The 25,469-nt window shown below is 38.1% G+C and overlaps 1 protein-coding gene across 7 annotated transcripts; it reads right to left on the reverse strand.

Annotated features, from left to right (window-relative positions):
* Positions 1-1,364: 1,364 nt before the first annotated feature.
* Positions 1,365-24,176, reverse strand: LOC134790565 (eukaryotic translation initiation factor 4E-binding protein Mextli). Of its 7 annotated transcripts, XR_010144197.1 has the most exons (14): positions 23,768-24,012; positions 23,471-23,595; positions 23,197-23,350; positions 22,957-23,110; positions 22,211-22,406; positions 21,352-21,423; positions 20,641-20,701; positions 19,723-19,855; positions 19,409-19,543; positions 15,092-15,293; positions 11,831-11,896; positions 10,158-10,282; positions 5,827-6,257; positions 1,365-4,425 (listed from the first exon to the last, which is right to left on the reverse strand). XR_010144197.1 is itself a non-coding variant. In XM_063761409.1 (13 exons), the coding sequence occupies exons 2-13, from the start codon at positions 23,589-23,591 to the stop codon at positions 6,153-6,155; spliced, it is 1,524 nt and encodes a 507-aa protein (XP_063617479.1). In that variant the 5' UTR covers positions 23,592-23,595; positions 24,049-24,176; the 3' UTR covers positions 1,365-6,152. The 7 variants fall into 7 exon arrangements, 6 of the variants coding, with proteins under 6 accessions (XP_063617479.1, XP_063617477.1, XP_063617482.1 ...); XM_063761409.1 differs by lacking the exon at positions 23,768-24,012 and adding an exon at positions 24,049-24,176 and having other exon boundaries at positions 1,365-6,257; XM_063761407.1 differs by having other exon boundaries at positions 1,365-6,257.
* Positions 24,177-25,469: the final 1,293 nt, after the last annotated feature.

The following is a 25,469-nucleotide window of genomic DNA, read 5'->3' on the forward strand; positions in this document are numbered from 1 at the left end:
CCATCATCAGACCCTGAGTACTATCTTGTGTCAAAGATTTTGTTGAGGCGAATCAAACGAGCCTAAACACGAAGTGGTTTAGTTGCATGGTTGATTGGTACCGGTGCCCACCTTCCGGCTCCATCATCAGACCCTGAGTACTATCTTGAGTCAAATAAATACATATAGAATGTCAGGTCGTTTCAAATATTTTTAATCCTGTCCGGTAGTTTATTAAACTGTACCATTATAAATTATAATACTATAAAAACGGTGCTAGGATCAAAGTCTCTCGTTGCGGTTTACACGCACACAGTATAGCGTTTTACACGGCGCCCGCCGCACACAATGATAAAAAACCTCGTCGTCGCCGTTGAAAATGTGCGGAGCCGACCGACACACGTCCTGCCTCTACAAGCTCTGCCGCGGCACTGAGCTGGCGCAGCGCGCGTCATCGGTAATATAGAGTAGTTTTCAAAAAATTGCCAAAAAATTATAGTAGAATTTCATAAACACTAATGTATACCAACAGTATAAGCAAACGTTGCAGATTGCTTGAGTATGAAAATGACTTCGATATTAAGTAGATTTTCGTAGGAATTGACACTTGTTTCGGAGAGAAAATCGAGTTCGTTTTACTTTGATTTTCTCTTTCTCAAAGGTATGTAGGAAAAATATAGTTTGATATGCCTAAAGTACAGGGTATTAGTAATACAAAATAGCCAGGTTTAGCAGAGTAAAATTCTCAACATTTCCAAATAAGAGCTCGCCATTCAGTGCTTCACGGGGTTTTTCGGAAACGACCATCAGAAAAAAAATCATTACTAATTTAATAAGTCCTTTTTCTAATATTTACAACGACATTTATAAAGATAAGAAGACGCTTTTACTGGAACAAGTACTCATTGTTTCTAATAATGAGCGCAAAGTCCTGAATTTCGTCGACTAGTATCATCAATTTTGCATTATTTCGACTTTTCTTGTAAGAGCGCTCTTAAGTATTTTACACTCGAAAAAAAACATTGACAATATCACATGCATTTTGCTAGATGAAGTCTGAAATGTATAAATAATCGTATTAGCTTAATCTGTTGAGTAACCTGTAATTAAAATGATTTGTATAGCAGTAAATTATAAACGTACATATTTATTGTTAATTAATTTGTAAATATTAATATAGAGATTAACTAACTTGGTGGCAGTTTTACTTAGTATTTAATTTTCAACAGTTTTTTTTTTATCAATACTGGAATCACCGATTTCAAGCTTATGAAATAATTTAAGTGTTTTTCTTGGTGTTTTTGTAGTTTACTTTTGTTAAAATTATACCTAGTTTTATGGTAGCTGGGAACTACAATTATTGAATATTAAAAATAAAACACATATTTATTAGAAAATTTAGTAATATTTTAAATAATAATAACGCTTTACCTTGTTTCATAAAAAACAGTGTAAATATTTTTTACACGAGGTGAATAGAATATTTAGATAGGTAAGTAACCTATTACCCCTTGAATGACAATAATACTTGTTCAAAGCACCGAGTATATTGTAAACGAATATAAAGTTCCTATAATATTTATTAATGGCAATACATCTGTGCATTTGAGGACTCCCTCCCGAGGGATATCATTAATGTGTAAATAAAATTAAAAAAAAAACCTCGTTACAACCCATGATTGATCGAGCTTTAAGCCAATTTTTTAATTGAAATGAACAGTCTTACTAAAATATACTTTCTTTTCTTTAGGCAACCAAAATAAATAAACACTGGTATAAAGAAAGCCTGCCAATTACCATAACAATAGATAGACTCCAATAAGAAATAAACATGTTAGTTTCAATAGATTTACGAAATCAACAATTATTTGGTTTAGTGCACAGCAATTGCAATAGTTCTAATGGTTAAAAATAAATCTAAATCTAAAATATATTTTACCGTTATTTGTCTACCAACTCCAACAGTCATTTAATATATATTTATAAATGAATTGCCAGGCTTTCTTCAAAAGATATAGCACTTACGAAATAGTGAGAATCGATAAAACTACTCGTCGAGACTAGACACTAATTAGTAATTACAAAGTCTGAAAATGATCACACAGACACTCAAAAGAAATGCATGCATTCGTCTTATAGTAAATGGAATCACTCTGACATCGGGACCGAGGCCCGTTACAGTCAATATATACAAAAGTAAATAAAATGGACTCTTACAAAAGATACAGAGTAAACTAGTCTGAAATGTTTTATTTGCGTATTGATGAGTTATCATTCTCTGCGATGAACATCACTGTTTAAACACAGGAATATTGCTTCCTGATGATGTACCTACACTAGCCGTAAACATTTCAGCATAGTCAAGATAATAAAACTAACGATGACGACTGGAAAATAATGATTGCGACACTGTCAGCAGAAATAGCACCATCCAATACAAAAGATATAACAAAAAGTAAAATCGTGGATATACACGTTGTCCATTTACGATCTGTTGCTGACTGTACTTATCAGGTGACTAAGTACGGATGGAAACTATGTAATGATTCGAATGAAATACACGGTCTATTAGGAGTGGTCAATATTTTGAGTAAGTGAAACATATACGTATATTATCAATTTATCATTCAGAACCGTATAAGTAATACAATGGACCAGAGGCGAGTAAACAAACTATTGCTAATCACCACAAATGATTGTCTCCTGAATAGTTTCAATTGATCGCAATCGAAGTCAATATAGTTCATATAGTGACGCCATCTAGTGAAACTTGTAGGAACATCACTCTGTATAGATGACGGCGGCCGATGGTAAGATCAGGCAGATCGTAATGTTCCTGTGTAATGTTTTGACGATAGCCACATTTTACCAACATATAGGTAGGATAGGTTCGTTAAGTTGCTTCAGATGCCCGAAGGGCAAACTGCCCAGATATAGGAGTCGACTCAGGGAACGAGTTAAAGATCTTCATGTTTCACGATATGCCTAGGAATTTCACGATATGCCTGATTTTACGATCGGCCGCCGACATATACGACTTATTGTTTGTATTACATGTATTTAGCCTATGACAAATTCTTGTTTGGAATTTGACAGCAAATATAGATGGCGCTGAACGGCTCCATACAATATCGTCAAATGACAAGCAAAACTCACTAATTACTACCACAAGTTCATAGCCATAGTGAACCATATTAGTACTTACAGAAGGTTGATTTTTATTTAAATATTTTTAGTAGTGAGTGACTTTTGCTTGTCACCTGACAATATGTGGTAATGTTTAATTAAACGTTAATGTTTGTCAGTTTCATAGAAATAGGACAAAGCAGTCAATTTAGTTAGGTACCGTACCACAAAACATGGCGTCATACAGCGACGTCTTCAACCGTCTAAATTCGGGGTAGGTAAAGCCTGACCAGTAATCATTGTCAAGAGGGCGCTTGTGTATGGTAACATTGGTGACAGTTCAGTATATTATGAAAAAAATAGTTCCAATGAAATTCCGCAACATGGCGCGTGATCATATATTCCTGGTCAGGCTTTATACATCTCATAGAATCAATGAATCTTTGATGTGGAGATTAGCCACCTCGACGTTTCCTTCTCTGAATGAATAATTAAAAATGAGCGAGGCTACTCATGCATGGAGTGCGCTCATTTTTATAAAAAATATACTCTCAGGAGATCAAATGGCTGTGAACGGCGTTCTGGCCTGAGTGTCCAAAACTTTAGTTCAAAGCATTCTTAAAACAAGTTTAATGATATGAGGTACATACTAATAGTTAAGGAAAAATAAATACCCTCTAATTTGGCTTGTCAATACTTTTAGTAATAATGTGTACACCTAAAGTGCATAAAAAAGGAAGACTAGTGCTGGCGCATCTAGTGGAAGTGGCAGTCAGTAGTTCTAAACGGGTTAACATGTTTACACTTGATGCAATTCTCTCAATCATCCTATACCTAATGTCTATGCTTATTTGTGCCGTGTCCCACAGCTGCCCATTGCAAGTTTATTATACCTACACAGTCGCTATGAGATATGTCAGAGCGGCCAAGATGTTCAAAAATATCTGAACATGCACTTTAACGTCTTGCTAATTAATAGAGGTTTTGTTCTGTTCAGATATTTTTTAACAACTTAGCCGCTCCGATATATCTGATGGCAACTGTACTAAATGAGTATTCTAAATTTAAACAACTAGCTTTTGTTGCTGCCGTATTATAGGAATCTTCAAGTTTAGATATTATTTAGACGACGTCAAAAGGTTAAGTCATCATCATTTCATCACAATAAATTGCTGTCATTTTACTACAATAAAAACGCCGTAAAGAATAATAGAACTAAAATCTATTGTAAAAAAATCTGGCTTTACTTTGGATGATGTAGGTGGTCATTTATAAACCATTCTAAATGATTTACTACTTTTACAAGTACATAGGTAGAGTCTGTGCGGAAAGAGAAGAGTCGTGGCAGAAACGGGAACTAACATTTTAAATTTTATATGGCAATCAAACCTTTGACACCTGTCTTGTAAAAAGTAAACAAACTTCTGTCATTGTATATTTTTGTTAACAAAAACCGCAAGTTTTACGTATAAAATATTTTCAAAGCACGATAAAACCGTACATAAAACCACAAGGAAAATTATATTTAACATTGTTCGGTTTTGTCAGCGGGAAGAAAACGGCTAAAAGCCGACTATAGACTTACAAAAAGTCGCGCCGCTATTCACGGGTAATGATGTTGTATTTAATATAAAATAATTACCTATTTAATAAGCCCACTAAGTAACTTGTCTCCAGTACATAATCGGTAAGTATATTCATTCAAAATATATTAATCTTCATAAATATGCAGGTCATTCATGATCTTTAAAATAACTGACAAATAGTCTTGATACTTGCCATTTTATGCATATTTATGTAATTTCTTTTTCAGGATTGTGTAATCCTACCTACCTACCTACGATAAAAGACCGCTAAGTAGGTGATACACAAGAATTCGTAATCTACGTGCCGGATTCAAGCACATCCAGTTCAGATGAAGATAGTTCTATGAGTGTCCCTGATTGTTCTGAAGCTAGCTCAAACATAAGTGACATTGAATATTTTAATTCAGACTTCGATTACAAAGAATGAAACTTTTTCTTATAAAATATTTCTTTATTTGTAAGTTCGTTTACTAGGTTCTGTTAGTTACGAAATTATATTTCATATTTAGCAGTGACTTTTTGGCGAAGTAAAATATCGTGAGATAAGAGAACCGGACATATCTCAATAAGGCCTACCTACTTATGCACTATTTTTATTCATATTCATATTTATTATTAATAATGTACACATACATTACAAGTCAAGTTTACAATGGGTGAAATATATCCCAGATAGTAAAATTACAGTTCTATTGCCCAATTTCTATTCGATCTACCCGGTTTTGTATTAAAATAACTGTTGGACTGCACAGATTAGGCAGTACATAAATGAGACTCTATCTTGTTTGGTACTAAAATTACAGCTGTATTGGGCAGATTCTTAACTAGTTTTAGCAGTTTTGTCAATCGCACTGTCACTTTTTAGTATCTGAGACATAAAAACAAGAGTGTGTTTTAAAAAGAAAACTAGTGCCTGCGCTAAATCAGAGGATTGAGTTGACGAGCCGACACCACCACCAGGGTCCGTTTAGTAAGCCGTGGTAAAAAACCAGAACAAAAGGGATTCAAGTATCATGGCCTTTAGTGTCGTACTATAATCACGTGACCAGTGTTGTCAGCATAGCAAAAACCATAAAATAGCACTGGCGCGCCCTCAAATCCCACGACTCTTCTCTTTCCGCACAGACTCTAGGACCAGTGTTGATTCTCAACCTATTACCTACTCAAAGGCTATGACCGCACAGACAGGCTGCTTGCTTAGCATGGTCTGTGATGCGTAGCCTTAAGAAATCGACTATGGGGTCTTGGGCCGCAATTAGACTAAACACATGACTTGAGTACTTACTGGTTTGATACTAGTAGAATTCAAGAATGCCACCTGTGAACCCCGATCACATTGGTTGAGTACCTATATAATTATGTATGGGTTAGTCAAAAATGTGAATATAGAATATTGTGAACAATATAATGGCGATATATTGTGAGGTATAGGCGAGCTGCTAGACACCGTTGTAGATCTGGTTACTCCGGTTCAGGAGAGTCGGGCGCGTCCACGGCGGCCACGGTGGTCCCGGCCGCGGCGCGCACCTTCTTTAGGTAGCTGACGCTGTCGAACTCCAGGCAGCTCTGTTGATCACACGCGGTTTAAGGTTAATGCGCTATCAACCAGCACCCGGGGCTAGTTCACTCTTCATATGTTATTCCAAACTCCAATGCACTTAACACACATGCATTGCACACCTTATGAGCACCAAGCCGACATCGCCTCGCCTACCTATATAGGGCGTCAACCAGATGTAGCGTATATACCTACGCTACATCGGGATGACGCCCTGCTTACGATGCCTGTAATGGCTACAATGATAGACGATAGGTACCGGGTTGATGTGTGCGATAACCTTAACCCGTGCTTCCAAGTTGGTACTCATGCTCACACCAATATAATAATTGTATAACTAAGAGGCCAATCCAAAACTTGCATTGTGAGATCAAAATGTCAGTCGCCCGTGCGTCTCGCTCGCGCCAATACATGTACGGATAAGTATCATCATTTAGATGTCACAATGTAAGTTTAATTGACTTCTAAGCTTCGCCAAATGTTCTATCCACAACATATACTCAAGGCGGGATTCCACCAGTGTGCGGCACAAGCATTTTTATACTGAGTATGCTTATGCCTCACACTGGTCGAATCCGGCCTTTAATGTCACTAATATTCACAGTCTGTATGCCTTATGTTATGCCATGTACTTTTGACCTATTCAAAGACAACAAAAGACAGCATTTATGAGGCACGCTGCTGATTTACTTTGTCTCTGCTTTCTCCACATGCTCCGATTAGTCCGATTATTGTTGCACCCACATGGTTGTTGACCACCTTTTCCATAGTGCAGGAACTAAAAATGCTGACGAACGAGGACTGTTCAAAACGTTCACCCAGTGAAAATGAAAATCATTTTAGTCCTAACCATGTTTCCCAGTAATTCTCGTTTGTCAACATTTTTGCGTGATAAGGTTTGACAGTGATGTGCCAGTGATAACCTGTAAACGTGTTAGTATTGCATCGTTAGATTCATTAGTAGCAAATGGTGCAGAAAAGTTAGACACAATGACATAGGACCATGATAGAAAACTGAAAATTATTTAATAATAAAATCGAATGCATGAAGAATTATTATGTTATTTACCTATATGTAATTATATTCTATCATGGTCTAAGCAGGGCCGATACAGACGGACTGCAACTTGTATGGGAACTGCACGCCGACATTGCAGTTGGCGTGCCGTGCCCATACAAATTGCAGTCGGGTTGCAGTCCGTCTGTATCGGCTCGTATAGTGGAAAAGCGAAGATTTTTGAAGGAAGGGAGTTAATAAAGCTACGAGCAAGGAAAGACTGTTTTGTTTCATGTTTTATTACGAAATCGAATTGAAAACAAAAGTGAAATAACACTAATAATTTTGTTAATATTTAAGAAAAAATTATACCAATTAAATAAATTAACATTAAATAGAATGTTAACAGCGTAATTTGGAACCTCACTGAGATCGTCTTTAATTCGAAAAATCCTAATCATTTTTTACCTGTAACGAACCCCTCTCGAATACCCATTCTGTCCGAGTAGCGTGAAAACGACACAAACATTGAATTAGTGAATTCGTATCTAGTAAACACTTCATAGCATCATTGTCAACAAGGATTTATGTAAACTTATGCATATAAAATTTAACAAGTCAAAACACTTAACCAGTAAATTCAATGTGAATTTAATTCTAATAAACCTATAAAAATAGTATTAATAATTATTATTCAGTCTTTGACATTTCTAATCAGATCTTCAATCAACAGGTAATTTAAGTTTCCTAAAAGTAATAACTCATAACTACCAAAATCAAAGATAGTGATCCATCGGATGGAGCGACATAGCCACTATTAGCTCCCGTGTGGACACACGTCAAAACTCGCCAAAACAATTGCAATTTTGATTTGTCAGAAATATAATTGAAAATAGAATGGAACGGCAAACCTTTTTATAGGTCTCTGGGCGGGTAGAGGATAGGAAAAGAAATTTCCTTTAGCGTGAAAACCGGCATCGGTGCCAAGGCCCCCAATTACGCCAATCGGCTGTATCTATGCCATCGATAATTATTTAAACAACTAATTTATGATTATCGCTGCACGCTACTGTATTTACTTCACATATATTTATGCGTTTTTAGCTCTTATTGCAATGGAGTAAAGGTGTTATGTCGTTGCTAGGTAATGCTGTTGGTCGTTGATTCTTGGATATTTGCTGTTCATCAAATTAAATAAATAGGGTTTCGTTTGACATAAAGTTTTAAGTCATAATGTATTGTTTGTCATATTTATTACTAATAGTATTTTCCTGCTTACTTGTTCCCTGCACCTCTCCTGTGAGGTCTACTGTTATATTATTGTTTGTTCACAGGGATCCCACTCTTTATATCTGATGTTAAATTTGATACTTCACGGTTAAAGTTATTTATTAGCTTTGCATTTTTTATTGCAGACACATTTAAATCTATAAAATTTGTGCTCTGTCTCCCGCCAAGAGGTGTAGAGCCATGAAGTGGACTTCGCTTTTTCTGTGGAGTCGCATTAGATAAATGATCATTGTCTTGTATGACAATAACACTTGAGTTGTGATCCATTTTTTGATCTTCGCCTTGACTATTTCACTCAAATCAACTGAAGATGATTTCCGCTTCCTATTTTCAGTCTCATTAGATTCGTCTAGATCTATAACAGACTGGCTATGGCTCTCGCGAAGCTGTTCAAACGGCTGTTTTATTTTTTTATGTTTCTGGAACCATTTTTTTATTATTTTATACGTCATAATGTATGGATCACTATCTTTGATTTTGGTAGTTATGAGACTAATAATACTCGCGTACACAGTGGTGGGCACCGAGCGATGACTGCCGCAGCACCCTCCGAGATCAGCTTGTAGCTAGTACATCAGACTACGCTAGAGTCAGTCTTATGTCTCGAAGCTATTCTTACCTACTCTATTTAAATCACAGGACCCTTGAGGTAATCATTAACATTTATACTTAGCATGACTGCTAAAATACTGGAGGGAACGACTAGTTAGTTAATCACAACATTAAGATAGAATTTTTAAAGCAATAGATATGTTCAGAATATACATAAAAAAGAATGTTGAAGCCCAAAAGCCAATTTGTACAAAGGTTAGTATGTGGAGGTGCAAACATACAAGCTCAATGCGTAATTTAATTAGTACAAATGAATTAGTGTTACGCAGTGTACAATATATTGACGCTACGAGTAAGTAATTTAAAGCGTTTGAATGTTTTCAGTGCATTTCCAACTTCAACCGGTGTCATAGTTAATCTCAGTTGCCGATCACGGAACTAGAAAACTCACGACGGAACTACTACAATACAACAAACCAGCCGAAAACATGCAAGCGACTTTACATTAGGACCGATCCGACGCCGGCGGCACACGACCGGGGTGGGATCTCAAACTGGCTTATAAAAAACATTTTTATAAAGAAGGTTTGGGTTCGTCGGGCGGCCTGGACGGGAGGTCGGGATGGGATCGAGCGGAGGGAGAGGAGAGAGGTTCCGCGGCCGCTAGTAGTCGGCGTCGCCGCGCCCGGCGCCCGCTCCCTCCGGCTGCGGGCAAAGTCCGGCTCTCAGAGACTCTACGGACGAGTAGGACGCGGAAGGAACGATCGCCCCCTCGCCGCGCTCGCAAATAAACTAACATCGCCGTCGAAACGGCTCCAAAAGAAAACTAAACTATCGTCCCGATAGAAAACTTTCGAATCATCCCGGTAATAAAAAATCACTAGACATCGCAGCCTCGAGGACACCGTTCGGGTCCGGATGCCTCGGCCGCTCAGTAGAAGTTGCGGCAGAGCAGCGCGGCGAGGTAGTTGGGGTGGCGCAGCGGCGCCCACACGCGCAGCGGCGCCACGGCGCGGCGCGCGGAGGGAGGGGGAGGGGGCGGCGCGGCGCGGCGCGCGCAGTGCGTTACCTTGCGCGCCAGCTCCGGCGGGAAGGCGGCCAGCCCGGCCGGCGGCAGCTTGCTGAGCGGCGAGTCCGCGTACTGCACCAGCGTCTCGTACGTGTACGTCTGCCGCACGCCGGCGCCGCCCGGCCCTGCGCACCAAATCACCGCTTAGAACGAGACCGACCATTATACACGTCGACGGTCGATCGATATGAAGCCCTGGCGGCCTAAAACTTCACCGTAACATATCGACGATAAAAGACTAGTGCTCATGGAATTTGGACACATCTATGTCTCGCGCAAGCTTCATATGCACCATGCTTTGTTCAAATTCCATAAACTTCTTTTAAGGCTGATAAATGATAATATGTAAACACTAGTGCTTCATTGACTTTGGAAACTTTACTACACGAAAGCATCTCAAATCTCTGAGACAGATTTTGCGGTCCGTGCTTTGGTCAAACGAAACGCTGAAAACGAGTGCAACGTAAATAAGCTCTTAAAATGCATTTATTGATGTTAGGTTATTTAAATTATTTCATGTGGTTTAGTATAGGTGGACATTCCATTAAAAATAACAAGATAGTAGGAAATTGATGTTAAAATATTGGCTCAACTGAAGCAGCAGCTCGAAAACAAAAGGTTTTATAATGTAAATCTGAAATAGCCAGCCATCCATTATCAGCCAGGAAACACAAATAAATACGTAAGTTATTGACTGACTTCTGCATACTAGGTTTTACATGACATGAAGGTACTGGTCAACATGGATGAAATGAAGAAATGCGCGACATGAAAATACATTCAACATGTTATAGACGAATAATTTTACATAATAGTGTTATTTAACCAGAGAACGGCCACTCCTGTAGTTAGAGTAGTTAGGATAATGATTATCTTTTACAGTAGGTAATAAATAGCTTATAACAACACATGTAGCAGATAACATCTGCCGCCACGTTAACAGAGATCGCAATTAGATATTTTTAATAACGGCTAATAACGGCTATTGCCGTTAATGGCGATGTGTACAGAATAAATATTGATTGCTTTCACGTAAAGTAGTATACTTATATTCCCATATGCGGATAACCGGAATAAGCTCAAAACACGCGAGAACCGCACAGCGGATACTAATTATCGATTACGATTTGCATAACTTTACCTAATCATTATCGCTTTTTCTGCATCCGATTGCAGAAAACAGCGGGCGTGGTGCGCAATCTCTGCTAAGTGGGGCGTGGATGGAATGCCGTGTTCTGAACGATTACGACGGAAAGGTGTGCTCGGAAGGTGAGCACAAATACGAGTCACACCGAGAATGTTTGGACGAATAATTTTAATGTTTAAAGTTATCAATCTGCATTGCGTTAGCAATAGCAAGGGAGACCGTCACGAGCAGTGGGACGTATTTAAGTTGTTGATGATAATGAATGTTTAATTGAAAGGAATCACAATATTTCGATTTGTGCAAAAATTCAAAAACCAGACATTTGTTAGTTCCCGGTGATTGCACCGCAGTAGGTGAACTTATACTCCTTCCTGGGGGGGCTAAGCAGCCGTTTCCAAGTATCTACAGGTACAGACTCCCAAGACTTTAAACATTCTTGGGAATATACTTACAGACACTTGAATATGTAGCACCCTCAGTGTAACTCATATTGGAACACGTGACGCCGAACAATATCGGTACTGACCTTGGTTCTTGTCGGTGGAGGCGGCGCGCGAAAAGCGCGGGCGGCGCGGCACCGCGTCGTCGGCCGCTGCGACACACAGCCGTCACACTCGCGCACACCAACACATCACACGGCCGACAACGAAACGACTACTCTACCACATCTTACGCGCAGGTTTTATTTTGACACACCAGAGCAACATGCATTCGAAATTGGTCGAGGGGTCTATGATGGCCGCATTTGTGACGTTTATCGCGGAACGACAAAACTCGACCATCATACCCGAAGACTATTTTATCTTATCACGCATCTTAAATCATATTTGTATTAGGCTACTTTAATGATATCAAATCCTCTCCCAACAGGGTCCTATAACAAGGTCCTTCCCTTTGATTAGGTACATAGAAAATATTCTAGATTACTTTTAGAAATAATGTCTTTACTCTTTATCAGTTGTACATAATTGCTTTAACTTTTTTTTTATCTTATACCTTTAAACGAGCAATTCTTGTATATTTATTTATTTATTTATATATATATATATATATGTATATGTATATATATATATATATATATATATATATATATATATATATATATACTTCGGGGATCTCGGAAACGGCTCTAACGATTTCAATGAAATTTGATGTTTGGGGGTTTTCGGGGGCGAAAAATCAATCTAGCTAGGTTTTATCTCTGGGAAAACGCACATTTTCTTTGCTTGAGATACAGGATTATATTCCTAGTTCAGGCGCACGTAACAATATACGTAAAATGTAAACGTTCACGCATAATGTAACATTAGCAATAAGGTTTTCTCAATAAATTATTCTCATTCTTATTTTCGAGTTTTTATATGTTTTCCGAGCAAAGCTCGGTCTCACAGATATTTCCTTTTGGTATGAGATTTTAGGCTTATCTCGGGATTTACACAGAAAAATAATGAATAAAGAGGTGGTTCAAATAGCATATAGCAATACATATTTCGTAGGAAAATAAAAACTACGAAGCAAGCGATGAAGGGTAGAGTCGTCGATTCTGTGTTTAGCGGGATGATCGTTACTGATATCTAATTTGAGACCTGCTGGAGTGACGGCAGGTTTGAGCGATCATGGATGATTTGTTAAAAATGTTCCTCGATAGCACGGCTTCTTGCCTTATCACGTTAAAAAAGCCCCTATTTGGCAGAGAGCATGAAACTGACAGGCAAGTGAAGCTTTTGTAGGTACTATTTTAAACGAATAGAAATCAGTCGTCAAGTTATATTTCTCAACCCCCGTGTTTCTTTGTATAAATGGTTCAAGCTACAAAGAGACTGCCACTAAGCAATTCCTTAAGCGCCATTTGCACCATCCCACTAACCAGAGGTTAACCGGTTAAACCGTGAACCCAGTGTCAAATTGTACTGGTAACCATGGTAACTCCAGGTTTAACCGGTTAACCCCGGGTTAGTGAATGGTGCAAGTGGCCCTAAGTGTAAGATTTGCATCAGTTTCTTTTTGAATGGAGGTTTGCCCCGTTTTCAAACTGTGTGTCGCGTTAATGTTGGCGACAGCGAGAAATGAAAGTAGGCAAAGGCCAAGCAAGAATGTGAATGAGGAACATTGAACATGGACCAACATTTAATGGACTTTTATAATCACCGCCTGTATCTTGACAACTTACCAAGCTCTTCTTAATATTTTTTAGCCACTTGAAAATTTGTTTACACTTCTATTTTTTGTATCTATGAAGTTTCATGCTCTGTCGGATAGGACCGTAATTGGACGCTAAGAATCCGTACTACTTTGGGAATGCGATAAATTTGGAAGACCCGCTACCGCGACCGTGGATTGATGTGATAGAATGTCGATTTGAAAAAAATATACAATATTAATATATCATATGAATGCCAGATAAATACATATTTATGTAGTCTGAACACCATTATATGAATGACACACAAACTGTTACCGTGACTATTTAAATGAGTCGGAAACAGGATGATTCAGGAGACGTGGCCTGGAATAACAAGACGCCAAAGACGCAGAATTTTAAAAGCTGTTTAAAAAAGGAAATAAAAAAATAATTTTATATTATTTAGTCACCCTCGAGATAGTGTCAAAATAGGGTGACAAATAGTGACAATAGTTAATCAACTAAAATATAGTTTATTCCCGATTACGTCTCTTAAGTCAACCTGTATAGTGGATAGACGTAGTCATGGCCAACTTCCGAACCTAAATAAAAAACTACATGCTTCAGTCAGTCGATACAATATTGTATACTCTTATGAAATAAACTATCACACTCAAGTCATGCTACGTTAGATTCGAATCTTGAAACGCCTTTACATGCTATTAAAGTTATGAATAGTATTGTCGACTACTAACTCTGCAAAAAGAACTAGATATCAAAGCTGAATTACTGCATTTATTTAGGACAGCAGCGTTCGTGCCAAAATTTTTACGTAACATTAATCAATACAATAATTATTTTCACGATATCAACTTAAGATCATACAGGTGAAAATATTGGACAAGTATGTCTTATGAAATTCTTAATTTACGTCTATTAAAATCACCCAGGGATATTCATATTTGTCCATTATAGGAACCGCGGTTTAACTGCAAAATTACTTCGTCACGTTTTATATTTTGAGACTTAATGAATATGTTCATGTATTAACAATTAAGCTCCCGCCCTTGGTGTACAGTCGCCATCAGATATATCGGAGCGGCCAAGGTGTTCACAAATATCTGAACACGCCTCTATTGTCAAGGCGTTAGAGTGCGTGTTTACATATTTTTGAGCACCTCGGACGTTCCGATATATCTGATGGCGACTGTATGTCGTTAAAATAAATAATGAATTCTTTACGCGTATATTATCTATTTTCTCGCCAACGTTAGACTAAGTACCTTACAACGCGAATGCGGCCTAAAAATCGGGCTTGTAATTGTAAAGTAAATTAAACAACCCACTTAATTGAACCCTGGTGGATCTTATCTCGTCGCAATTAGGTTTGTGAACAATCAAAGGGTCTCGTTTATGAAAAGGCGGGATTCCACCACAGTGCGGCACGAGCATTTTTGTACTGAATATGCTTGTGCTGGTGGAATTCCGCCTTAAAGAGTGACGAGAGACAGAACGAAATTACGAAATGTTAAAGTCGGGCCCTCAATCTGATCCAATGATTAAAAGTATTCCGGAGCGGCCAAATACTCATGTAACATGTAAGGATAGGAAAGATTGGAGAAAGAGTTTACTTGTGAAGTTAGGTATCTGCCCCCGGGTGCATACCTGGCTCGTCCTGGGCGGCGGCGGGGTTGGCCGGGGGTGCGAACACGTCGTCGTCGCGGTCGCCGTTGAGCTCGGGGTCGGTGCGCAGCAGCAGCGCGGCCTGCGGGCGCTGCGACAGCGTGAAGAAGTCGCCCGAGCCCGCGCCCCACGCCTCCAGCGCGCCCGCGCTCTCGAAGTACTCGTCCAGCACCAGCTTCGCGGTCTGCGCACATACACAACCACAGAATAAATAATACTACTGGGTACAGAAGATTCACTCTCTAACAAAACGCGTCTGTTACGATTAGGACAGATATGACCGCTAGGTGGCGGCTTATGGCTTCCCACCGAAACCAAAATTGGTTTGACACTAACAATCTTGTTAGTAAATACCATATGCCTATGGTGTTTTTGACTAAAGGCAAGTGTTGCCTTTCAAATTATTACAAAAGACAAATAGCTTTATCGCTATCATATTTACTTGACATTTCTGCCAAGAATTTGGCAGACAATTCTGCTCCTATTGAGCAGCCCAGTATGAACATGGAATTGGTTCCAGTCATAACCAATGATTTAATAGATTTAAACTAGGTGTTAAGACAAAAGATTCTGTCTCTGGCAATTTAGTTTTAAATAAATATAATGAAAAATACTGCAAACATGGAAAGTATATCCACCTGGTGCATCAAAATATTCAATGTATTAGAGGAAAAAATTTACAGATAGAACTTTTTTTGAATGATTTTAATATTGATATTTTATGTCTTACTGAACATTGGTTAAATAATAATGAATTAATGCCCCAATTTAATAATCACCAGGCGGGAAGTTCGTTCACCAGACTTAGTTCCATACATGGTGGGTCATTAATTATATTAAATAGTCAGTTAAAATTTAAGGAACGTAAGGACATTGTATCCATGTCTGTTGAACGGACTATAGAACTAAGTGCAGTAGAATTAGAGCAATTTATTGTTGTCTGTGTGTATAGGCCGCCATTAAGTAATTTTGAATTATTTGAAAACATAATGGAATCTGCCCTACTTAAAATATCATCTTCTAGTAAGAAATTGCTTATATGCGGCGACTTTAATGTAAATATTATGGAAAATTCAACAATGTCTTGTAGATTATTGAATCTTTTTAAATCTTGTAATCTCAACCACATGTTTATGGAGCCCACTAGAGTGACTGCTACTAGTGCAACCTGTATAGATAATATTTTCACAGATATTTTTCCTATTGCTAAAAAAGTTATCAGCAATTTAGAATCAGACCACTTAGGTCAATTAATGGTATTTGAGGCATTAAGGAAAAATACCATGAGAAAACAAATAACTTTTGTACCAGTAACCTCGGACCGCGTGGAAAGAATGAAGCTAAGTTTAGTTCAGGCGCTACCCTTTTTGTCTTCCGATATGAGTCCTAATAGTATGTATAATTCATTCTTTCACACTTTTATGGATCATTATAATGCGATATTCACCTCAGAATCGGTCGTAGTTAGTGGTGCATCTGTTTTTAGTGAGTGGGCTACTGCGGACTTACATCAAAGAAGACGTGAACTGTATGCCTTATATGAGGAACGGCGGTTTAATCAGAGTGATGAATTTAAAGAACATGTGAAAGAGTATTCGAAGAAGTTTAAAGTAGATTGTCATATAGCTAAGCGAAATTATCTAAGTCAGAAAATAAAAAGTAGTTCGACATTGTTAAAGCAACCTGGAAAGTTATAAATGTGGAGACTGGTCGCTCTAAACACACAATTAAAGAGCTTAAACTAAACATTGATAACAAAATTATAGATTCCAATTTAGAAGTAGCTACAGAATTTGAAAAATTTTTCACCGAGGTACCAGTATCCACAACTAAGGATTTAAATTCATCACCCTCATCTGCTGTTACATTATTAAAACATAACGCTCCAGAGTGTTGTGGAGACCTTCATTTTGAACATGTTTGTACCTCAGATGTAATAAAGGCGTTTAAATCAATTAATGTCAAAAAAACTAATGACCTCTGGGGAGTCTCTGTCCATGCTGTCAAATCCTTAGTAGAAATTGTAGCGCCTGACTTGGTAGTTATATTTAACAACAGTGTTGATTGCGGCGAGTTTCCTGATCTAATGAAACATAGTAAAGTAATTCCTTTATTTAAATCTGGTAGCAGCTCTGACCCCACTAACTTTAGACCGATATCTGTGCTACCAACATTTAGCAAGATTTTTGAAAAATTAGTTCTTTCGCAATTAGTACGACATTTTAACGTTAATAATTTGATGCATAATAAGCAGTTTGGTTTTACACGGGGTCGCTCAACAACCGATGCCGGTGTTGAGCTAATTAAGCATATTTTCGATGCCTGGGAGGAGTCACGAGATGCTTTAGGTGTCTTCTGTGATTTATCTAAGGCCTTCGACTGTGTTTGTCATGAAACATTAATCAGGAAACTTCATTATTACGGAGTTAGAGGATCGGCACTGAATTTACTTAAGTCCTACTTAAATGGTAGAATACAAAGGGTCGATGTGAATGGACAGCGATCACCTGGGTCATGGTCTCTATGGGTGTACCACAGGGGTCAATATTGGGGCCTTTCCTGTTCCTTATCTACATAAATGACTTGCCATTCCTTGTTAAGACCCACCATGATATAGTATTGTTTGCAGACGACACCTCACTTATTTTCAAAGTCAAACGACAGCAACAAGCTTACAATGATGTAAACAATGCCATTTCAAAAGTAGTAAATTGGTTCAATGTTAATAATTTATTGTTAAATGAGAAAAAGACTAAATGTATTAAGTTTGTCACTAGTAGTAACGTAAGGCATGTGCAAACAAGTGTCATTGTGAAGGATGAGGAATTGGAATTAGTTGATAGTACAGTTTTTCTTGGTATAACTTTAGATTCTAAACTCCAGTGGGGTCCCCATATTGCTACTCTTTCGAATAGACTGAGTTCTGCAGCTTTTGCAGTGAGCAAAATCCGTCAGTTAACTGACGTGAAAACAGCTCGATTAGTATATTTTAGTTACTTCCATAGCATTATGGCATATGGTATTTTACTGTGGGGCGGTGCTTCAGAGATAAATACCATTTTTGTTCTGCAGAAGAGGGCTATTCGAGCAATATACAAAATGAACCATAGAGACTCACTTAGAGATAAATTTAAGGAAATTGACATAATGACAGTGCACTGTCAATACATTTATGAGAATATTCTGTATGTACATAAAAATATTGTAAATTTTAGGAAAAATTGTGAAATTCATAATATTAATACTAGAAATAAACATAAGCTCGCAGTGCCCTTCACTCGGCTCCATAAAATTAAAAAATCATTCATGGGTAATTGTGTAAGATTTTATAATAAACTTCCAAACCATATTACTGAATTATCTATTAATAAATTTAAGAATTATGTAAAGCGTAAACTTATTTCTAAAGCTTATTATACCACACAAGACTACATGAATGATATTACAACGTGGGATTAATTGTTATTCGAAATGATTATTTATTTATTAGGTATATTTGATTATTGATGAGGAAATGGATATTCCGATGTAATACTATCTACTTCTTTTGTTACTTATGCTTTTTTTTGACATTTAGATTTTATTCTAGAAATTCTAGACTAGTATTTTTTTATACAATCTTTTTAATGTTTGACGATCCTTTTGTGAAATTCTTAGTGTTAAATTTGATATGTACAATAATCCAATTTTATTATGGAATAATATTAACATCAATAAATTGCTCTGATAATTAGATTAAGATTAATTACGAGTCATAAGAGCTTGTTGCTAGGCCTACATGAATAAAGTATATTTTTGATTTGATTTGATTTGATTTGGTGTGGGTCGGATGTACTTGTAGCTACTTGTTGCGACGCGACGAAATCGCGGAGTGAGCCACGCCTGACACAACGGGTCCCCGTTACACCATGCCCGACGAACTTTATGGTATCCGCAAACCGATCTATCTATCTATCTCTAATCTCGGGCTGGAACTGCGAATGAGAAGTTCTACGACTCCGATCCTCAGCTTGGTTTGCGGATAGTATACTGTTTCGACCGGCAGCTGCATTGATCCAGCGTGAGGGCTCAGTCACAAGATATCACAACTTTAGGATTTGACGAGTTCATGGTCGTAAATACATATTATAAAAAGGTTTGTTAACCTAATGACCCGTATTTTTTTATACGACACTCTGAAATAAAAAGAATCCCAATCTCATCGCGGCAATCGAATCCCACCCCCTACGAGAAAAACTGGGGAAACATTTACAAAGCAGATTCTAAAATATTTCATTCTAATAGGATAAATAACAGTACCTTGACGAGATCCAGATTCTGCCCCGTGATTTTGATGGAATGTTGACCAAAAGTCACAGTGTATTTATATTCTCCTAACGCTGCGTCGTTCGTTGAAAAACTATGAAGTAAAGCTCGATTATTGTGTGGCGATTTCTGAAAGAAAACATGTTGATTATTATTATTTTTATTTAACACAAAGTACAACGTTAGCTAAGAATCTCACAAAATAACGCTAGCTCTTAGGCTTTTGTTTCCGGTTGCGTGGTAAGCTAGCTAATAGATCAATGAGAGACCAAGGCCTTAATTCTATCGTGTCATGTTGATTTCGTTACCTCCCTGGCGCGCGGCTCGTCGTCGGCGTCGTCGCCGTTGTCGTCGGTCGCGGCGCCGGCCTCCAGCGCGCCCTCCAGCCGCACCGGCGACGCGTTGCGCCGGATCGTGTCGCCGATCAGATGCTTCGCGTGGCTGTCATAAAATACGACGTCAATATTCGCTTCCCGGATGGTTACGACTAACTCTGGATTGCACCACACACAACACAAAATCAACAAACTGATCGACGTAATAGGGCGATAGCTATCATCCCATAGAGATCTGTCGAACTTATGCCCTTACGTTTGACAAATAACATACCTATTATTTAGCATTTTTAACAAATAATATTTCCCACGATTTTGAACTTTGTATCAAAGTGATATGATCCAATCTCGCATAATTTGTTACTCCCTGCCTTATAAAGTGTTAAATATATTCTAGAGATGCAACGGATAGTTGCTTGGCCGGATACTGGATGTTCGGCCTGACCATCGGCCGAATAATCGGTATTCGGCCGCCGAATTATACCTACATTTTGGTTTTTCAGGTACGCATTATGCAGGTTTTGACCTGTTTCGTAGTGAACTTTCGCGCGGACTCATTTCTAGGTTCGAAATGAGTGCGCGTGCAAGTGAGTGGAATGTTTAAATTGTTTTAAAATAATAAACGAGTACGATTATAGCCGTGACTGTTTCTTATTCCATTTTTGTTTACTCCGAAATCAAGCAATGTTACCGGTATCCGGCCGGATGTTAAAATAATGGCCGGATAGGCCAGATACGGGATAGTAACCGATTATCCGGTGCATCTTTAATATATTCCCTCTGCTTTATGAAGGCTTAAGTTTATAAGAATAAAGAAAAATATTAAATATTGTTAAAACCATGAGCACATCATGAACACAAAATCTTAGTTTCACTTAAAAGAAAACTCACTTCACATTTTCTTCATTGGGTCCAGTGATTTGGACGAGGCGCTCCTTAGCACCAGGGCTCACTGAAAAACATTCCACATCTCCATTACAAAACGAATTATCATGTAAATTAGCCATTAGTATATGTCATGGGTGTTATGAAGTTATTAGAATGTAAAAAAACTCAATTACATTTTTAGGTTGGTTGCTGTGAAACATGATTACTGAAAATGCATTTTAATGATGAGGTGCCTTGACTTTTATTTATGATTATTGTTGTTAATAGACTGCTATACGATTTTATTAGTTACTTAACCCAATCCCCATGCAAAAACACCAGTAAAGAAATATCAAATACGTGTTTCCGTGGAGTAAGTGCCGCCACTATCCTTTTGTCCAATTAGCTTGGAAAAATACGACAAACATTTATGTGGCTACCCTTTACTCTAAACCAGTGTTTTTCAAACTCTGGGTCTCTGCCAGTCTTAAAACAATATATAAGCGAAAAATTTAGTTCGTACTAAGGGGGTCGCATCACGAAAAAGTTTGAAAAACACTGCTCTAAACTAAGGTAAAGGCACTTGCTCCATTAGATGCACTTAATCTTGTGTTATTATCACGCAACAGACAGTAGGTTAAAGCACAGTCGCTAGAATGTCATTAGATATAGGCAGAAAGGGCGGGAAGATCGCAGAGCCCGGTCACCATGCAAGCGCCACTCCGTGGTTCGTACCTCGCTGAAACGATATGATCGTGTCACTTAGCTCCTCGATCATGTGCACCCGCCTGCCCTTGATACCCATCACTGTAACACCACAATACAACTTCAGGATCGCCGCTTGCTGCCTATCACTCCTGCTTGTCTTGCATCAGATTTTTACCTATTATAATTTTGACCCCTACGTTTATGACTCACGTTCCTTCTGCTACTACTATAGCTGGTTTTCGACAATTTCGACTGAAACATCCAGTCTTGATGTGTAAATAATAAATAAATAACTGAGTCAGTGGCTGATACACACGGAATTTTCTACCCATTTAATTAAAGGAGTAAAGGATTAAAGGAGAATTGTATACCACTATTAGTATTACAATATTGTACCTAATACAACATAAAATTCCACATGCCAAAGTTAAATTAATAATAATATACTTATACTCAAAAAATATTTACTTAATATCATAATAAAATCTACATGTTCCATAGAAACAGTAGGCCCCAACCCCATTCTCAATTCAAGAGAATCCTTTAGATTTAAAATAAGATAATTTTTATCATTATCAACATGCAAAGTAAGCTAAACAATTGAACAACAGAAAGATAAAACTACAGACAGATAAGCATCACATTGTATTATCATGCATTGTTGTCCCTGATTTATTGACTTAGATAATTAGAATTACCATGCAGAGTATCTGTCTTTTTGTTTGGTACTTACTAAATACTCAAAACAGGTCCAAGGAGCAAATATTGTTGTTCTTTGCACAAACATATTATGCCCTATACTGATATAGATTTGAGCCCATGGACCCCAAAAGTACAGTCAACAATTATAGAGTAAACATAAAAATCTTGTTTACAATTGACATACCTTTTCCAGAATCAGCGTTTCGAATAACAACCTCGTCCTTAGAGTAGTTCTTGCCGGGGATCTTGGTGGGTTTGGGGAACTTGCCAGAGGGCTTGATGACCTCCCCTGGCTGCAGGAGCGCGGGCGGCTCGGGCGGCGTAGCCAGCGTCGGGGACACGGACCCGCCCGCGCCTTCCATCGTCGGCACCAGTAGTGGCTGCACATACACCGACAATTTAGACATTGCGCTACACAACTATAAGCACTGGCTACGAAAATTGAACTGAAAGTTAAGAGAATCATGTTTGGAGTAGAGAAACAATACTTTTATTTAAAAAAATAATAAATGGATCAAACTTTACAAAACAAACCTTTCATAGTTAGCATGCATAAACAAAGTGTTGTACTTTTCAAGTAGGCCACTTGAAATCCATTGGGACATAAATATAAGTGGGTAAATTTTTTGTAGCATTAGTTTGGCGAGTTGCAAGTTCATAATGAACTCTTTGTTTATTAATAATATGTTTGCCCACACACTAAGTATTGTTTATAAAGAACCCCAGGGGCCTATGGCGGTTTTTAGGAACCAAACCACCAAATAATTAACCAGCTGAGAAAACATGACCATACCTAAAGTTAATGCTACAAATTACAGGATACCACTGGACAAAATTTCAATTTCAATTTTTTTTGTCCCAGAAACCAAGACATCAAAGAAAATCTAGTTGAAGAAATTACTAAATTAAATTAATGTAAAAGTTATATACCTCTGCATGTGTGCCACGGTGCCTATAATACTGACTCATATAGTCTGAAGTCTGCCAATGCTTAGCGCGCAGCTCAATTAACTCAAGAAGATGTAGCCTTGTTTTCTTGTCCAAGCGTTCGTCCTGCGAACCATTGCGGAACACAACAAAATATCTGAAAAAGGAAACAAAATGAACTTACTGTGATATTTTCATGCCATTAACTAACATATATATAAAAAAAGAAGTCATATCTCTCACCTATCAAGGAAATCTTTGTAGAGTGCTTCAAGCTGCGCCCCATACAGCTTTAAGTTAGAATACATAGTAGAAACATTACTTTGAAGTGCACGGTCATAGTTGCCCTGCATCATTTCATATGCCACTGCTTCCGTCAACACTATTAGATCATCCACTGAAAACAAAAGATTGAATTGAATGCCAATTTAAAACTCAAATAAACAATTTTCAAGGATAGGTACATACCAAGGGCAGTCTGATAAGATTCTTATTGGGGTTAAAGAACTATACTCACCAGAGTTTATTTTGACATCTAATACAGAGTTGCGGTTATGAGCAGAACTGGTCGTCGATTTCAATGGTCTGGGCACCTCCAGTTTCTTAACCGTGCGGGTCATTTTCGTTACAGTCGACATGGTGCTGCAAAACAAACAAACCATTTTCATTACATGCCTAAGAAAATATAGGAGCGCCAAGTTTCTCTACCAAATCGCTGCTAATGTAAAACGCCGAGTGATCAGTGATGAGTAACCTTGTCATAATTATACACAATGAAACCAGCAAACGCGATGCGAAGTATAAGGGAACTCACTCATCCATGGCGACTGCGGGTTGTTGCATCGTATACACACTAGAACCACTAAAACGCGTGAAAAGTGAAAGTGATGACAATGATCCTAGCGAATAAATTCTGAACAAATCCAATACGTGTTCATTACTCGTTAGAATGGTTTTATGTGCAATAAAAACAGATTAGCTGGAAAAATTTTGACTTTATGGAGATATAATATTTTGCTCGTTGAAAAACATTTAGACAAAACAATTGAATGCCATAGAACACTATGAAAATAGGAAATAAACAAGAAAACTCACCTGGCTACGCCATTAATTCGCAATAAAAATAAAATTGATAGTGTTGTATAAAAATCGCTAAAAATCGCTGGCGTCTTTATTTTTTATAATTGTATCTAAGATATAAAATAATCTTTGTAAATTTCAGAATATTCAGTATTTGCATAAAATTCGACATAACACATGTTTTTGAATAAAAATAGGATTCCAAATTAAAAACCGAAAACATCTAATTATTTAGCTCAGCACTACGAACCCCTAATGTTGCCACAATATAAAAATCTGTATATTGGTAGAAAATCAATTGGAAATTCCTACTGTGAACTAGTGTCCGACCGAAGGTTCGGTTTCGGTTTCGGTTTCGGCCAGTTTCGGCCAAAAAATCATGTTACGGCTGGAGTTTCGGTTTCGGCCAAAAACTAGCCGAACCTTTCGGCCGGGCCGAAACTTACGGAATGGTACTTCGGACAAAGACCAAAAGTTGGGGAATAAGTAGGACAACAATATTAATACCTACATATATTGATTCATGTATAGGTACAGAAATTAATTGGTTTATTATAAAATACAATTCCACTAATGAGGGCGCCACTGGACGGTCGACGCAGTCTTAAGAGGCTGTCAATACCTATAACGCGCACACTGTCTAATTGTATCGGTGTGAATGAGATAGCACTGACGCATGTTACTGGGCCCTGGGCAAGAAAATAATAAGAAAACTCATCATCTTCCTCGCGTGATACCGGAATTTTTGCCGGGCCGTGGCAATGGGAATGGGAGCCCGGGGTCCAATTGACAACTAATCCCAAGAATTGGCGTAGGCACTAGTTTTTACGAAAGCGACTGCCATCAGACTGATATTCTAACCCAGAGAGTAAACTAGGCCTTATCGGGACTCGTCCGGCTTCCTCACTACATTAGAACCGTTTAATGGTGATTTTAAGCAGGTCCGGATTAAGCATGTCGGGGCCCCCAGTATCAGGTCGGCCCGAGTCGAACGATGTCTTTTTTGCTCTTATTCACTCACTTATTCCTTTTCCTACATACCTCTAATGGCAAATTTTAAGCTAGGCTAAAGGCTACGCTCAACTAGTGCCGCAAAGTTGATTTTCTCAATAGTTTATATTTTGCGAGGCTGAACAGCTGACAATTGATTAAAACGAAGAAAAAACTCTTAAAAGTGTCCCCAGTACAGTTTATCATACGAATGCTCGACCTTAGCCTCACTTTTTACCTCAATTTACCATTGGTTTGTGTTCCACATGTCCTCTACATCAGCTTAGCATTTAGCCTCGCTGCGCCATGCTCGGCCTGCGGTCTCGGTTTTTAATACAATGGTCATTGGTTGGATTCTGTGCTCAACTACTTATCCTGAAGCCTGAAGCACGGCTTTAACTTCGCATGAAAGTTCGCCTCACTGGGGAACTTCAGACTATTAGGCC

Source organism: Cydia splendana, chromosome 5 (assembly GCF_910591565.1).
Source record: "Cydia splendana chromosome 5, ilCydSple1.2, whole genome shotgun sequence".
In the NCBI taxonomy this organism is placed as follows: domain Eukaryota; kingdom Metazoa; phylum Arthropoda; class Insecta; order Lepidoptera; family Tortricidae; genus Cydia; species Cydia splendana.

Excerpts from the sequence above, each read along its gene's own strand:
- LOC134790565 (XM_063761407.1), bottom strand. The coding sequence starts at position 23,796 with ATGCAACAACCCGCAGTCGCCATGGATGA. Across the intron at positions 21,424-22,210 it reads AAACGCTGATTCTGGAAAAG|TGATGGGTATCAAGGGCAGG; the intron begins GTATGTCAATTG and ends GTGGTGTTACAG. Across the intron at positions 10,283-11,830 it reads CTCCACCGACAAGAACCAAG|GGCCGGGCGGCGCCGGCGTG; the intron begins GTCAGTACCGAT and ends TTTGGTGCGCAG.